This window comes from Bactrocera latifrons, unplaced genomic scaffold (genome assembly GCF_001853355.1).
Source record: "Bactrocera latifrons isolate USDA-ARS-PBARC rearing strain unplaced genomic scaffold, ASM185335v1 scaffold_97, whole genome shotgun sequence".
NCBI classification, from domain to species: domain Eukaryota; kingdom Metazoa; phylum Arthropoda; class Insecta; order Diptera; family Tephritidae; genus Bactrocera; species Bactrocera latifrons.
The window spans coordinates 127,282-144,313 of NW_017537678.1; the positions used below are offsets into that span (position 1 = coordinate 127,282).

At 38.6% G+C, this 17,032-nt stretch overlaps 1 protein-coding gene across 1 annotated transcript; it reads right to left on the reverse strand.

The window, feature by feature from the left end:
• Nucleotides 1-4,764: 4,764 nt before the first annotated feature.
• On the reverse strand, nt 4,765-13,082 carry LOC108977920 (equilibrative nucleoside transporter 4). The gene is made up of 4 exons (XM_018947908.1): nt 12,064-13,082; nt 9,547-9,830; nt 8,544-8,830; nt 4,765-8,478 (listed from the first exon to the last, which is right to left on the reverse strand). The coding sequence occupies exons 1-4, from the start codon at nt 12,234-12,236 to the stop codon at nt 7,207-7,209; spliced, it is 2,016 nt and encodes a 671-aa protein (XP_018803453.1). The 5' UTR covers nt 12,237-13,082; the 3' UTR covers nt 4,765-7,206.
• Nucleotides 13,083-17,032: the final 3,950 nt, after the last annotated feature.

The window sequence follows — 17,032 nt, forward strand, 5'->3', positions numbered from 1 at the left end:
TCTAGTGAAGGAGCTGAGGAAACTTGGAAAACTGTCTTTTTTGAGAAGATTCCTCACATTGATAATACTGACGTTAGCAATTACATACCGATTACTTATTGTATTTTACCGAATCTGATTACCTTTATTTATTTCGTGTTCCTACCTTCTTAGTAAGCTCTACCTCCTTTCATTCAGGACCTCCCCACTGATTTATTTTTCCATCTAACGTACTTCACAAAAGTAAAAGGACAAAATTATCGTAGTCTCTATTTCTATCATTCTTCCTTCTTAATGAGCCAGACGAATACCAAATTTATCTTAAACGAAAGCTGTTCTGGCCAACTTTAGTAAGACATAAGTATTCAGAGATGTTAAGTTTCTCTAACAGAATAATGGTATATTAACTTTCCCCTCCTGCTAAGTATGTATGTTAACCCCTTAAAAGTTAACAATCTGTAGGAAATTTTAAACAACATGTCTGATGAGATTGGTTTGATCAAACAAAAATTGTGTTTTTTCTTTGGAGTTATTATTTTGGAGTTAATTAGGTCTGGCTTGGTATCAGTATATTTATATAATCCAATGCAGGTGAAATCAATCTTATTTTAAATAAGAAGGAAACCTCTTTCGTGTTGAATGTAGCTACCGAATAGGAGCTTGGCTTCTTCAAATTCTTACCCTCTAGCGAAGAGAAAAACGACTGGCGTATGACTGTAAACACAACTAAGGCAGTTAGAGCTTCGATCAAGGAGAGAAAAGACCTCATTTGACAAGGCTACATGTACAAAGTTTAATAATATTTTCACTTAAACAGTTTGCACACATTCCTTAAGAGCTGTCCAGTGTTCTCAAACTCAAAGCTTTAAAAGCTATAATATAAGTATGAAAATTATATTTCATGGGTATAATGAGCTACAGTCATGCTTCTGGTTAAGCAGTTACAGTCTCAGAGCTACACTCAATTGCTACGCCGCACATGCTGGAAACGTGAGCACTTCCCCGCCTCTGTAGCCTCGGGTGAAAACCCCCACTGATGACGACCATGACAAAAACATTAGGGATAACGATTTAAGGGGATGCCCTTGGAATGTCCGTCCGCTGCCCAGCTGGTTGATGTCCTGTTAAAAGTAAAGGCTAACATCACTGCCGTAAAAGAAAAGCTGTGGACGGGACATTGCGGGAAATGCGGAGGTCCTAGTTATATTTATATATATATACGTCCCCGTAGAAGAGAATTAGGATATGAACAAATGGATATGCCTTTTATGAGCGGCTAGGGGTCGCTTATGTCGACTACCCCGCAACGATGTAAAAATTCTGCTTAGCGATTTTAACGCCAGGTTGGGTAAAAATCTCGGCAAGTGGCTAAAGCGACCTCGCAGGTGCTCGAAATATGTTCGTCTGTAGTACTAGATTCAAGATCGATAATGTCTTGATAGATGGAAGACATGTCTAAAGCGTCTTTAACGTGCTCACGATACGAGGACCTAACATCGATTCGGACCATTGTAGTAGCGACAGCAACACAAGGAAGGTCAATAAGCTACAATCTCAACTGACAGCTGAACGGGTTTCTACTCGACGTGCACTCTTGAGAGCTCTCATCAGCAACTTATAAGGGAACTGTGGGACGGCATTTCAAGCTTAACACGTATAGCTGCAACCGAAATCATTAGTTTTCGGAAAGGTCAAAAGAACAAATGGTACGATGAGGACTATCTACGTTACCGCAATTGACCCGGCTTTTTCCGGCCAAGAGCTGTATTTTTGGATTTCTAACTCTGTTTGGATCGGTAAGTTTTAGATTAAGTTTGCCATCACTAGTACTCCTTGCAGCCGGATTGATCCATAACCTCCTAACTCGTACTGGCATTGAGTTCAACCCAGTCGCGGAGGAATTTCTGTAATGCGTCTGGTGTCAGGTGTAATAATTTCAATAGATGGAGTCATCTTAAGACCTGCTCAGACTGGAAGTGAAACACGAGTTACGAGGCTCCATGCTGCCAACGCACTACTGCCACCTTAGCCTCCCATTCTGATCAATCTTCCGTCTAACCTTCATCGCGCTCCAATCCTCATGCGAGAAGCACTCGGCCACATTCTTCGCAAAGTCTGTTGCGTGTGTCAGACGATCACACACACACAATGGACGATCCTCGTAGCATTGGACTTGTCAACCACGCCACGCTACTTGAGGACATTGAAAAATCTACGTTCTCAAAAGGGTTGAAGAGAAGAGCTATGAACTATTTGAGGGTTCGACAATCATCCCTACTGTTTCGAGGTAAAAATTTTGTATTGAGAAGAATTAAAGAGGGATTCCGCAGGTTGGCGTCCTCCTTCCTTAATTGTTTATAACATATATTTATACTTGGGGAATATGCTTACTACATGCCATAATTTTTGGCGTAAACTCTAATACAGTGCGATCAATTGGCAGAAAACTTTTTTTAACTTTTTCCAAATTAATAGAAAGATGTGCGCTGAAAGTCAAAAAAATGAGTGCCCAGTATAAGAAGGGTATAAGGTTCCAAATGGACTATTAAAAGCTGCAATGTATTTGAGTATGAGTTGGACAGAGAGAAACTTTAAGAGAAAGATATCACGTGACATCTAAAAGTGAGGACAAAGCTATTATTCTCCTTTTTGGAAATAAATCATTGCTCATTCAAAGAAAAGCTTAAATTATTGTACATCTCTAAATACAATACGGGACAGACTTTTGAGATATAGGATCAAACGCAATAGTACTGTAAGCAAACCCCACCACACAGAAAAACATCAACCGCAATTGAAGCAATGTAATATTTACAAACGAGTAGTATTTTGTATTGTTCAACCCCTTAAATGGATAAGAAACGGACAACCATTTATTCTGCTAATGGATTAGAGATTTTGAAGTGCTTCAAAGAAAACCTGAAAATCGTTAATGTATAAAAAGGGTTGACTGAAGACGGCTAAAATGCTGTACGGCAAAAATAATCATGATTGGATACTTGAAGAAGACTTTGATCCGAAACATACTAGCAGACTTAGGGCTCAATGGAAACAAGAAAACCATTTTGTTACTTTAAATTGGCTACAATCAAACGGTGTCAATCCAATAGTCAATTTTTTACCTGTATTGAAAAAAATATCAGGAATACATTTAACGTCAACAAAAGATTTCATCCGACTACTATAAAAGAGCACGCGAAGGATTGAATCAAGCATTGAATAAACGTCAACTATAAGAGTACAATATAAATATTTTCTACAATTACAACATTTTTCCCAACAAACGCAAGTTAAACTATAGAACACAAAAACTTATTTTGCTGAATTATCAAACCTACTTTACATAGTCCACTGTTATGGCGCACAACTAGAGGCGTTTAAACGTTATATATGGATTTCCGTATCCTCAAAACCGGAAATTGTAGAATTATTTATTGAATAATGGCATTTAGATGGAGCGCATGTGAATGAAACAACTATAAATATTTCACAAATATCCTTTTAGCATTTTATGCTTTCATACGGGGTCTAATTATCCGTTATAAATTTTAGGATTATAAGAAACTAAAATAAATTTTTAAATACTGAGAATAGCAACAAATTCGAGCATGCAAAATTATGGTGGAATTATTCGTCAATTTTGTTGGGATATTTATAGAAAAGCCCCATAAACTTATTTAGGACACCAACCATCTTCAGATAGTCCAACCTATAAATTCCCGCTCTATTGTGAACTAATTAGCCTTGCTTTTAGCTATAAATCCGTCGTTTAATGGGAATACTCTAAGCGAAACAATCTCATTCGAAAACTTCCACCACCAAAATACTTGCACTTATAATATAGGGAAATTCAGCAACCATTAAAATCATCCCCGAATTTCACAAAGGCACTGTTTGCCTATACGTATAAGATATTGCGTCAAAGCTTTAAGCGCTTTCAAGCAAAGCTTTTTAAAATGTTCGCTAACGGCTAACGGGAAATTAAGATATTTATAATAAAATTAAACTATTTTAATTTTATGTATTCATATTTCAATCCGTTGTATTTAGAAATAACACAAAAGTTATTCTACTCTAAAAAAGTCCACAAAATCGAAATCGTATGAATGCGATATTCGATATTAGGTGATATCATGAAACGTTATAAAGACATCTAGTGCAAAACTTTACAGAATACAAGCTTAAGTCATTATATTGGGTATATGGGAGCTACAGATGTGAATATAAATGTATTAAGTATTAAATCGGTTTAAGCAATGGGCATCTGACATTCATAAAAAATCTATATTGCATAAGTAGAATTTACCGACGGATGCGGATGTTTTGTCTATGACATACCAAATTTTAAGTGACTTAAGTTGTATTGATTCGACGAAAACTAACAATAAGGCATTATGTGTGTTAATTTAGTAATATTTTTAAAATGAAGAGGTTTATGAATATTGTGGATTCCTAAATTCAGTGCAAGTCATATGAAAAAAATTGCATAAGAAGACATTAAAAACACACAGTATGAATTTTAAAATTGAACTAATCAAGGCAGCTGAGCTTAAAGATATCAAAAGAATGTGTTGGAAATATTCTTCACGAAAATTTTGCTACGCGAAAGCTCTACGAAAAGCGGCTGCCGGACGAGTTCACAGTTAAACGATTCAATTTATTCAATTTAATTGGTGTAAAGTTTGCATGTGCTTCGACTTCGGCGTTTGCCATGTTCTCCGCCCTTCCTCGATCATTTTTCAGCCTATTAATTACTTCGACATGAACTCGTTTTTCTTTTGAAATTTCACTTTATTCATATTTCTATTAACTTACAATGTATCTTCCCGCATATTCATATTATAATTACCACCGATCGATAAACAATATTCATAGCTTTTGCTTATCAAAAAAGTCACAAAACATTTCACATTGCCATTTCGTGTTACGACTTATAAATTTAAACAAAATCACGATAACATACGAGTACGTACAACAAATATACATATTTCACGAACAATGATAACAGTTGCCATTTTTGTTTTTGTTTTTGCATTTGCATTTGCTATATATGTACTTGTATGAAACTATATAGTTTTTATAATTTCTTCTTGTCTTTTGATTTTAGGGATACTTTTTAGGAGCTGCCAAAGACTATAGAGCTGCTACAGGATAACCAAGTCTAGGTTTCTTTAAAAAAATAGCGATGAATATTATAAAATAATTATATGAAAAGAAAAAGTGATAAAAAAGAAATAGGTAACTGAAATAATTTGAAATTTGTGACAAGACAAGGCTTAATTTTACATAAGACTAACAGTGGGTTTGATATGCGGAGCTTCAGTGCCCAGTGTGTGACGTCTCGAAACAAATACTCGACCCGCTCAAAAATCAGTTAAATCCAGACAAAGCTCAGCCTTCTTTCAACAAATTACTTGTTTTCTCATGTATAGGGTTTTCTAAGAAAATCTCAACTGCTTGTAACAAATATTCTTAAATAACTGTAACCTTTCAGTACTTGAAACTAGAATAGACAAGATTCGCTCAAATCTAGTGAAGAATTGCTTAGCTTCATTATTAGCTGAATCGAGCAACTTCATGACAAACAGAATTGGGATGAAGAATGTCATCAATATATCCATAAGACAAACATAACCATCTCGGATCTCTTTTCTTCTGTTATTCTTACGAATTACCTGGATCCTTAAAAAGTCGCCTCGTCAGAATTGAGTCAGCCACAAATCGCTTTGACGATAAATGAAGATTTTATTATTCTATGAGAGGGATCGGAAATAGATAGTTTTCAAATGTACTCTACGATTTTCTTAGTGACGTGAGAATCTCAGAAAGTCTTCAGTGATCAATTAAAAGATCAGTAATAAATATTAATATTTTCGTTAGTATTGCATAATTTGGAAACCCAGCGCAGTAAATCTCCTTAACAACGCATCACAAAAAAAAAACATTTAATATTGAGAATAAGGCACAAAACGGAAAATGTAAGCAACGGAAACTGCAAATTTCAAATAATAGAATTCAAAAAATTTGGTTTTAGTTACTATGACGCAGTTTTCGGCAAATCCGATTGCTATACCTTCAAGTCGGTTCTTTTATTTTAGTTATTTCCCTTTTATTTTTAAATCTTATGTATGTAGTTATGTATGCACATATTAAAAATATATCTCATGTCATTTTAAGAATTTAGATTTCTATCAGCCCTTTTGGTTACGCTGGAAAAACATAGTAATACGCCTAAAAGTATTCGTCACACTGTCTTTTAATATATTATATTTACTTAAGTACCAACTGCCCTTTAGATTTTTGAGTTAAACGCGTTTTATAAGTGTTTTGGTTTTAGTTTTTAGTTTCTAGCACATATCCACTGAATTGCACGCGATTTACGGGTTTCGTAATACTTCAATTTTCATATATTATTTATAACTGAGTATAAGTTAGGGTGATTTTTAGGAGTACATAAAAACAAACAAGCAAGTCTTTGAAATACGAGCGCACATAGTCGAGTTAAAAAATCGGCGCTTAAAAGTAAGCAACCTTGTAGCCTACCTATAGGTGCGGAATTTTACTCGCACTTGGCGCTTAAAAGTTGACCTCGGCTTTAGCTTATTGTTACTGCGAAAAAATATTAAAATCGGTTAAATTTACGTGGCCTACCTTTAGGCGCAAATTCTTACTCGAATGTGTTTTTTTTACTTCAGTTACTTGGAATCATCAGTATCTAAGTATGAACGTTTTTATGTATATAAGCTAATTATCAGTATGAGTATATTATTTTATGTTTGCTATGAGTATGACATGCCGTTAGCAGCAAGTACTATGAGTAAAATGTATTATCTCTTTTTTAAAACCTTTTTCCGCTTATTGTTGGTAACAACTTTGTTTCATGCTTTGGGTTCTGTGAAATAAAATGGGTGTAGTTCTGTAATTCGTTTATGTCAGAATTCTAGTTTCACATTATAAACACGACCACCACCATCTCAGTCAAGCACACATAGCGAGGTCTATGTACATAAAAAGAAAACTTAACACACCCACAAATTGTTCGACCTGAATACAAACACTTAATGCAGCTATTTACAATACTTCATAAACCACAGCAAATTTGTCAAATATTATAGCGATCTTGCAGCTCTAAAACGCCTTTCAAGCCATTTTAAATACTTTTGGTCTTTACTAAAACACCTTTCAGTCTCGCTCCACAATCATGTTAAAACCCGCCACACAAACCGTTTAAATCTGTTGCATCAGCTCTATTGGCGTTTGGGGATCTGTGGTGCTTATGCTCGTCTCGCCAGTCAAGTCGCCCAGAGCCGCCGTTGAGACTGTGCTTACAACGGCGGAGACTACATTGTCGATGGTGCCCGCTACCGAACTCAAAATCGCCGCCGCTGTGGAGGTCACCAAGGCGGTAGTCGGCGTTATTAACGTGGGCAACAGCGGCGCCACCGTTGTGCTGGTTGTGGACACAGCTGCCGCTGCTGTTGTGGTCGCCAAAGCGGTTGTGCTCGCTTCGGTGGTCGGTAATAATGTGGAAACTGTTGTGGTAAACAGCGCCGCAGCAACGGCTGTCGTGTTCAAAATGGGTGCAGCGGTGCTTGACGTGCTAGTAGTGCTGATTAGTTGCGCATGCGCGCCGGTTGGGTCTAACATTGAGGCCGGTGCGTACGGGTAGGTCGGACAAGGATTGGTGAGCTGTGCACCCAGCATGGATTCAAAGACATAACCGATGAGTGAACCAGTCGTTAAGCCGACATTATACGAAAGTGTCATCATGTTGCCGGTCACTTCTTTAAGTGTGCCGGGTACTTTGGCTGGCGCCAGCATCATTGGAAGACTGCCAGCGAGACCGTTACTAACGCCCAAACCGATTGTGAAAATAAAAGCGGCTGTCTCGCCAGAAATGACAGGTTGATGACGCGGCGCACAGCACAAGAGCAATAACGGCACCAAAACGATGCGTAAACCAGACATTAATATTAACTGACGTCGTGACCATGGATATGGCAGAGCAGCCAGCAGTTTTCCAATCACGTCCGCCGTATTGAAGGTAAACATAAGCAGCACTGGCAGCCATGTGCCGAGACTGCATGAAATAATCTCCGATTCGATGCCAGGATATAGCGAGAGTGTGACGCAGTAGGCCAGCGCGATGCACACCATGTATGGATAGATCGCTTGGGCGACGGTCCAACGTGAGACAAAGCCATTTTTCAGATCGCTCAGCTTGCCGGGCGTACAAGTACCGGGCGTCAGTACGTGCTCTACCTTGAAAGCCACTGTGGTCGGCGTAGTGGGCTCTTGCGGAGTGCTTGGCATATCCGGCAAACTATTGAGTCCCTCTATTACACTTTCACCAGCCGTTGGATTGGAAAGCTCATAAACGGGATTGCTGAAGCTCAGTGCGCCTGTTGTGCTATTTGTCGCATTTGCCGGCGGCGAAGTGGGCTCCAGCGTTAATACACCGTATTTGGCAATGGGCGTGTCACCGTCGAGGTCATTTTGCTGTAAGATTGAATAATACAGAAATTGAGTGGGTGAGTTAACTAAATTTAAAACAAAGTACAAACCAGTCGATCTTCATCAGGCCGGAGTACAATCTTTGCACACGCCTTCATATGGTACCGTACAAACGGTGAATTAATAGTGAATAAATGCATTGCGTAACTGAGTAGCACATACAGTGTCGAAGTGAGAAAGAAGATCACCGTTGATAGTCGGTCATTTTGTATTAACATCTTTGTGACCACACGATTGGAAGATACCAAAAATCCTGCAATACTCTCTCCAGCCATTACCGCTTGGGTATACTGCTTCGGTAACATGCTAGCAAAACCATAGAAGCTAGATTGTTGGACTGTGGATGAAATAATAATGATTATACATGACTTAGGGTTTCGAAATATGATTTCGTTCAAAATATTTAATAAATATGGAGAATCAAGGTTAAAAAATATAAAAGCATAATACGATTTTACAGAACTGAATTTTAGAACTTCTGAGCTCTACAAATCTATAAAAAGATCCGCACCACAACTCTCTTGGGAAGGTAAACATAAGATTACCTAGAGTTCACTCGTTTTTCAAAGTTTAGTAATGATCAATTTAAATTTCGTCATCATTGAGATGGGATGGAGCCATCTATAGAAGTTCACTCAAATGAGAAAAGTTTTCTGAGCGCCATTTACTCGGAAGTGGCCAGAAACGATTCTTTTACATATAGCACAAGCAGCTCATGACTTTCTACCTTAGACCAAGTATCCTCAGGATAGCAAAAAAACATCTGTTTGAAGGCGAGCTAAAGTGAGAAGGCGAAACAGCTCTCCCGAGGGCATAAGGAAGAGAAAGTAGCCCGAGGTATTGGTGCCCACGGTGTTAACGTAAAAAACTTCGGGATTCAAATTTCAATTTGCGAATCGCTGCTGAATAGCAAAACCATTCCACAAAAAAAAATCTACGGTCCAATATATTCAGAAATTTTAATAAATTTGTATAAAACATAACAAACTTACTTTATTCAACGACTTAGCATTTTTAGCTTAAACTTTGCACCCTCCCGTCCACTCCACCTACCTGTGCAGCCGATGGCCACCAAAGACACAGCAGCCAAGTTCACTGAGTACGCCGTATTGGCGGCGAACATATGAAATGCAACCTCACAGACGGCCACAAAGATGAGTGTGGTAAAGGACACCACGTAGCCGAAAAGAATACGCACGCGAAATGGCGCCAGCGATAGAAAAACGTTATTGAGTAGAACAGTGGCAAAGGCGACAATTATATACGTCATGGACATGTCCAATGCCACGGAGCGCCCGGGGAAGCGTGCCTGCCAGTAGTCGGCAGCGATGATAAAACTGCAATAAAAGAATTAAAGGAAATTAGACATGACTTGGAGCTGGAGAATAGACCAAAATAATATTTACACAAAATTAGACCCATACATAAGCCCTTATATACCTATATCCGTATATGTATATCTGGCAGATAGTAATCACAGCTGAAGAATTGTTTATTTTTATTGTTGTGGGATTGCGTGTTTCGGTGTGAATGCCTTTAGTACCGACAAGTGGGTGAAATCAAGGCTCATTATATCTACATACTACGTACACATGTGTGCCTCAACAATCACCTCGCAACGACTTTTTGCATCAGAATAAAGAGAGTTCGAATATACACGTATGAAAGTACTTAATGGCATTATTGTTGCAAGTTCATCGCAACAACACTTGCAGGTAGTAAAATTTCCCAGAGAATATTTAATAACCACAAATAACACGAGCTTGCACTCAGTTAGTCAATCAAGGCGCATGGAATTGTCCGTTACTTAATGAATTGATGAGAATAAGGACTGAGTAATTATGTAAATATTTAATTGCTTTCAACGTAAATACTGTCTGCTATCGTAAGTCTGGGCCACTCTTCTTCACTCCTCTCTTTGGTTCTTCTCCGTAATTCTTATGAGATATAGTTTAAAGGGAATAAACAGAATAAAAATGTTTGTAGTATTACAAATTAAGATCCATTGTAGCACCAAATCAAAGACAGCTAAGGTTGACACAACAGCGCGATCAAACTGGTCGAGTTCATTCTCAAATAACGATATGTCAGTCTTACAAATTAAAAATATTTGCTCACGGCAAACAACTAGCACCAATCGTCATGGGTTTGTTGGCACAGACATAGACATAGGTGGGCAATTGACTGGGCCATTTCGTGAGATAACGCGTTCACCAAACATGGTTTTCAATAAATCGATTGTGACCATCGCTGTGTCGCTTGTGGCGCCGCCCGGTTGGGACCATATATTGTCCCAGTCCATATCATCTAATTCGGGACAAAAATATTCAGTTCTCATTGAGCGGTAGCGATACCCTTTCATAGTAACTGGCACCATGATCATCACGGAAGAAGTACGGTCCAATGACACCACTGGCTCATAAGCCGCACCAAACCGTAATTCACTCATATGAAAGTGAGCCTCATCGGAGAAGATAATCTTCGTAAAAAATGGTTATCGTTTTCAAGTTCTTCGAAGGCAAAATCAACAAATTCACGATGTTCACGGTGGTCCAATGGCTTCTGTTCTTAAGTGAGAACAATTTTATATGGAGCCCAAATAATTTCGTCTGGTTTTGAAATAGAAGACTTCGTCAACGTTTCTTATATCTTTCCATAATGAAATTGTAAATATTACTGAACGTAATAATACAGTTCATGACATATTAAAAATGGCGGAAAAGATACTTGAAAATCATGTCATCCCTTTTGAAAAACCCTTTACATTAAGAGTTGGTCTAAATTTGGCATCAATATGTGACAATGACTAAAAATTTTACTACGAAGATCAATCAACAATCATCCCAGTGAACTGAACATGATGAACCCAAGCCAAAATATCTATATTTTGCTATGCGCATGGAATTTTTTCCATCGACTAACTAGAAGAGGGTACTTTTTCACCACGCCGACTATTATATATCGTTACAGGAACATTTAAAAAGCAAAATATTGGATATGCTTATTGCATATTGCAAAAAACCGAATTGAATGAGGACCAAATTTCATCAAGGCATCACAACGCCTCATAAATCAATGAAATCAAAGCCAAATTTTAAGACTTATGCAACGAATCTGACTGCTCAGGCCCTCACGACCCAAGAGAATGCTCGCGGTAATAAAATTTATTGGTATCAAAAAGACTGATTTTGAAACTAAAGTACTACAAATAAAAAACTTTCGAATCGGAACTATGTTGAATACTGTTCGCCAGTTTAGTCAAAAAATGTGTTCTTTTTAAAACGGTTCGGAGTTTTCACAATGCCTGGTAGATGGGAGAGGAGTTAGAATAGCAGAAGCTTATTTTAAACAAGTCAGTTGAAGACTATGCCACTAGGCCCAAGGGAATGTTTGTTTATATAGTAAGATGTTTGTATATACCCCATGTGTACAGGTTCAGTTTAATATGATAAATAGTTTTACTGAGCTGGATGGTATGTTTATTATACTACGTGTATATAACAATTCAACTCTGCTACATGTTTACATATGTGTATGGGTCATTTAAGCCATATTCACTATACAACTCACCTGTTATAGGGCAACACAAAGCCAATACCAGCGGCCAACAATGCTACATACACGGAATGTTTGTGATCTTTGGGTGCGCGTACGTCCGCCTCCGGACTGTCCATGGGCTCATGCCGTATGCCGGCGCCGCGACCTTCTAACGGTTCATAAGTTGTTGCCTGCGCGGATTCCATTTCCGCTTTTTAACAATTCTATGCACTCTCAAGGTGTACAAATGTTCTTGATAATCAGTGGATAGACGATTCAATGCGAAATTGTTGTCTTTGTTGCAATAAGGGACACATTCGCTGCCCGCAGCACAAATGCAAATAGTTTAGTCTACTTTGCGGCGCGCAGGCGAGGAAATTTACTTAAGCGAAATGCCGATTTTTTTTAAGTCAAAACTAGAAATGTTTTTGCTTTCGCAATTTCTCGTGAAATCACAACATCGAGTAACGTGTTTTTATTACCGTTATAGTTAGTACAAATTTACCGAAGAAGAGTAACTCTATTTTCCGCAACTCTTTTCATTTCGCGATTCCGCACTGTAAAAGCGCTTCCACGTAATCACTTATGAGTGTCGCAATTGTTGACAGCTTAAGTAAAAAGCCAGCAACAACTTGCGCGGCTTTAATCGATAAAGAAAAGGCAGCGTCAACACTTTTACTACTCAAGCCCTACACACCCCAAAATGCCCAAAATTTCACTAACAAAATTCGCAAAACTTCACTGCCTTTCGGAGCCGAAATTTTCTGAATTGGCAAAACATTTATTAAGGAATACTTCCATAACAAATCTCCTTACATTTTGCACATTCCTTCACAATGTTTACCACAATTTCGATTTTTCCTCCAACATAAGCTTCACAACATTTTTATGTCTGCTGGCAGAGCGTTGTGTATTTTCCTCACTACGCTTCAGAGACAAGCCTAAACTTTCACTTAAAAACTAGTCTATTACTTAATTACTACTATCCGTTTATTAATTATGCTTTATCACTGAATTTTATGAAGTGTTTCAAGCAGCGCGAACAGTTTTGTGTGCTTTCTATACCGTGCAATGCCAAGACTTGGCTGGTTTTTTCATTTCCTCAGCGCGCACTGCGCAAGTCTTGGACGTTATTGATTTTTGTTATGCTGTCATTTTCAAATGCTTCAACTGTCAAAGGTTGTTGTGGCTTCTACTGCCCTTCTCATTTCTCTTCTGTGGTTGTTTTTGTTTACTTCACCATAAATCAGACGAGCAACAACGTTTTTGTTGTTACTCTTCTCGTCATACCTTATCAGTGGATTTGTTTACAAACGGTTCTCGCCGCAATATAGCGGATTTTCACTGAGTGTGATGAGCTTAGGGTATGTTCACATTGAAATACTTTACGGAAATATTTTCTTAAGAAGTACAAAAAGAAAGAAATTAAAAGAAAATTGTATGAATAATTTAGAATGTTTCGCTTAGATAATGTTTTGATAATCTTCACTTTTTTGTTACACATCAACTAAATTTTAAAATTATTTGTCGAAAACTTCCGACAATCACCTCTGCAGTTATCACTTCATTATTGCTACATTTCTTTCCAGCGGACCTTCTCTTGAGGTCTGAGGAAAGAAAAAGTCAAAGGCAGCTCAAAGTTGAATTCATGCAATTTCGTATTGATTTCGTCCCATAATATAGGTATGAATTCAGCCTCCTTCATTGCTATAATCGGGTTTATTAAATAATCTAATACATTGCTCAATATAAATTAACAGAAATATCAATTCGTTGTTGTCCCTGGTCACTTTGCAATAAAGTTTTCTCATACCCAATTTTTAATGCGCGACAAGTTCAATAGCTGTACATTCCTTGAATACTATATTTAGAGAGTCAACTATTTCAATCATTTCCTTTTTGAAATTTTCTAAATAGGAGTCTTTTAACAGAAAAAGAGCGGATAAATTTAGCTAAGGATATTAGTCTCCGGGCGACACACATTGCGAAATCATTTTGTTTGTTAGTTATACCCTAATCAATAAAATACCCTAAAACAATCATACATATATTTATTTCAAACAATCCAGCATATTAAAGATCCAGAGATGTTGCAAATTACATACATCGAAAAAATTTTTTCTAAGGGGGTTTGACAGTCAGTCAGTCAGTGACATCTGTGCTAAATATCTCATCAAAATACTTATTAGTGTTTAGTACACTCACGTTTTCTCAAATACATAAAGTGCAGGCGATTTTTACGATGAGTGAAATTATTCAACACAGAAGTTCCATTAAATTTGTGAGCGGAATCAAATTTCTGGGACCGAAAGTTCCTTTTTGTGATAATTGTTTGTCGCGAGCAAATTTGCGAGAACACGTTGACGACGCACCATGTCCAGGACGGCAATCAAAATCAACTGAAGATCAAGAAAAAGAATTGGAATTACTGACATCGTTAGAATATCGGATTGAAAGGTCCAGTGGAAACTATTTGAAAAGAGCATTTGAGCCTCAGAAAAGTGAAAGCACCATTGTTTCTTCATTTCTTTCAAATAAGAGTATCGGATTAACGTCTGTGAAACAATGCTTTCCGACTACCGGGGTGCCATGAAACATATTATTACTGGCGATGAGTATTCTATCCATGCTTACGACCCAGAAACAGAAAGCAGGTCACAAGTCAAGGTTATGTTGACACTTTTCTTCGATTATCAATGTGTTGTGCACTCCGAATTACTTCCGATCAAACTGTTGGAGGATGGAGTCATATGTAGAAGTTCACTCAAGTGAGGAAAGTTCTCTGATCGTAATTCACTTGGTAGTGGTCAGAAACGATTATTTTACATATGGCTCAAGCAGCTCACGACTTCCGGTCATTGACCAAGTATCCTCTGGGTAACCTAAGACCATCAGTTTGAAGGCGAGCACGAAATAAGGACTACGAATTGAGGCCAAGCACCTGGAATGACCGGTCCCTTAATTGGGAAGATACCGCTGCCCAGCTGGTTGATGTCACTCCGAGGTCCTAACATCGACTCGGATCACTCCTTGTTGCAGCCAAGATTCGCACCCTCAAGATTCGCCAAAATACGCAGGTCAATAAACACAAGGAAGGTTCAACGTCGAGAAGCTGCAATCACAACAGACAGCCGAACGATTTTCTACTCTACTTCTACTTGCCCTGCTGCTCCCTGAGGGTACTCGTCAACAACTCGGTATAAGGGAATGCGGGATAGGATAGATACCAAGAGTTGAAGAGGGAAGCGAGACGCATTTGCAGACAGAAAAAGAGAGAAGCCGAAATGCGTGAATATGGAGAGCTTACTAAGCTGGCCAACAGGAGTAATGCTCGAAAATTCTACGAAAAAATGGGGCGGCTAACAAAAGATTTCAAGACCGGAGCTTACTCTTGTAAAACCCGCAAATGTGATCTAGTGATCGATGCCCAAAGTATACTCAAATTATGGAAGGAACACTTCTCCAGCCTTCTGAATAGAAGTGTGAGCCAGGAAAAGGCGAAACCGATTCCCTAATCGATGTCGATGGAGCAGACGTTCCATTGCCCGACCAGGAAGAAGCAACTATCCATTTAAAAACAAAAAAACAAAGCGGCGGGGGCCGATCGATTGCCGGCCGATCTATTCAAACACGGCGGCGAAGAACTGAGAAGAAGCCTACATTAGCTTCTTTGTAAAATATGGTCGGACGAAAGCATTCCCAACGATTGGAAATTAAGTGTGCTATAGCTATTTCACAAAAAAGGAGACTCGACAATCTGCGCCAACTACCGTGGGATTAGCCGCCTCAACATCGCTTATAAGGTTCTATCGAGCGTATTGTGTGAAAGATTAAAGCCCACCGTCAACAAACTGATTGGACCTTATCAGTGTGGCTTCAGACCTGGAAAATCAACAACCGACCAGATATTCACCATGCGCCAAATCTTGGAAAAGACCTGTTCAAGCAGAATCGACATACACTACCTCTTCGTCGATTTCAAAGCTGATTTCGACAGCACGAAAAGGAGTTGCCTTTATACCGCGATGTCTGAATTTGGTATCCCCGCAAAACCAATACGGCTAAGTAAATTGACGTTGAGAAACGCTAAAAGCTCCGTCAGGATCGGGAAGGATCTCTCCGAGCCGTTCGATACCAAACGAGGTTTCAGACAAGGCGACTCCCTTTGGTGCGACTTCTTCAATATACTGCTGGAGATAATAATGCGAGCTGCAAAAATACATAGAGAGAGTACTATCTTCTATAAAAGTGTACAGCTGCGGATGTACGCCGATTATATTGATACCATTGGGCTTAACTACCACGCCGTTAGTTCTGCTTCTCCAGACTGGATGACATCTTCCGCAAGGCGATATATCTCCTGTCATCACACAAATAGTCGTCGTTGACCAACCAACAACAATGTCAGCCCTCAAATCCAACGCAGAACAACTCTTGCAACAAAAACTAAACTCTGTAAGTAACTCATTGTTCCAGTCCTGCTATATGGTGCAGAGGCATGAACGATGATAATATTTTCGAAAGAAAGGTTCTGCGGAAGATTTATGGTCCTTTGCGCAATGGCAGCGGCGAATATCGCATTTGATGGAACGGTGATATGGACGTGTTATACGACGATATTGGCATAGTTCAACGAATTAAGAGAAGGAGGCTACGCTGGTTAGGTCATGTCGTCCGTATGGATAAAAATACTCCAGCTCTGAAAGTGTTATACGCAGTACCGGCCGAGGGAAGTAGAGGAAGACCTCCACTCCGTTGAAAAGACCAGGTATAGAAGGATCTGGTTACACTTGAAATCACCAAACAACGCCAAACGGCGAAAAAACGACTGGCGGCTATAACTGTATAAGCCAATAAATAATAAGAAGATGAAGAAGACAAAAAATATTAATTCAATAGAATGAAAAATAAGTATCATTCAAAGCTGTCTCCATACAATACTGTGTGTCAATTAAACCCGAACATTAGTTAGGATCGATTTCCCACCTTTCGAAAATTAAGA

Bases quoted from the DNA above. Each gene is read 5' to 3' on its own strand.
- LOC108977920 (XM_018947908.1), bottom strand. From the start codon at position 12,236: ATGGAATCCGCGCAGGCAACAACTTATGAACCGTTAGAAGGTCGCGGC. The intron at 9,831-12,063 runs GTGAGTTGTATA...CTTTTATTGCAG, and splicing joins TTTGTGTTGCCCTATAACAG to TTTTATCATCGCTGCCGACT. The intron at 8,831-9,546 runs GTAGGTGGAGTG...TTTCATCCACAG, and splicing joins GGTGGCCATCGGCTGCACAG to TCCAACAATCTAGCTTCTAT.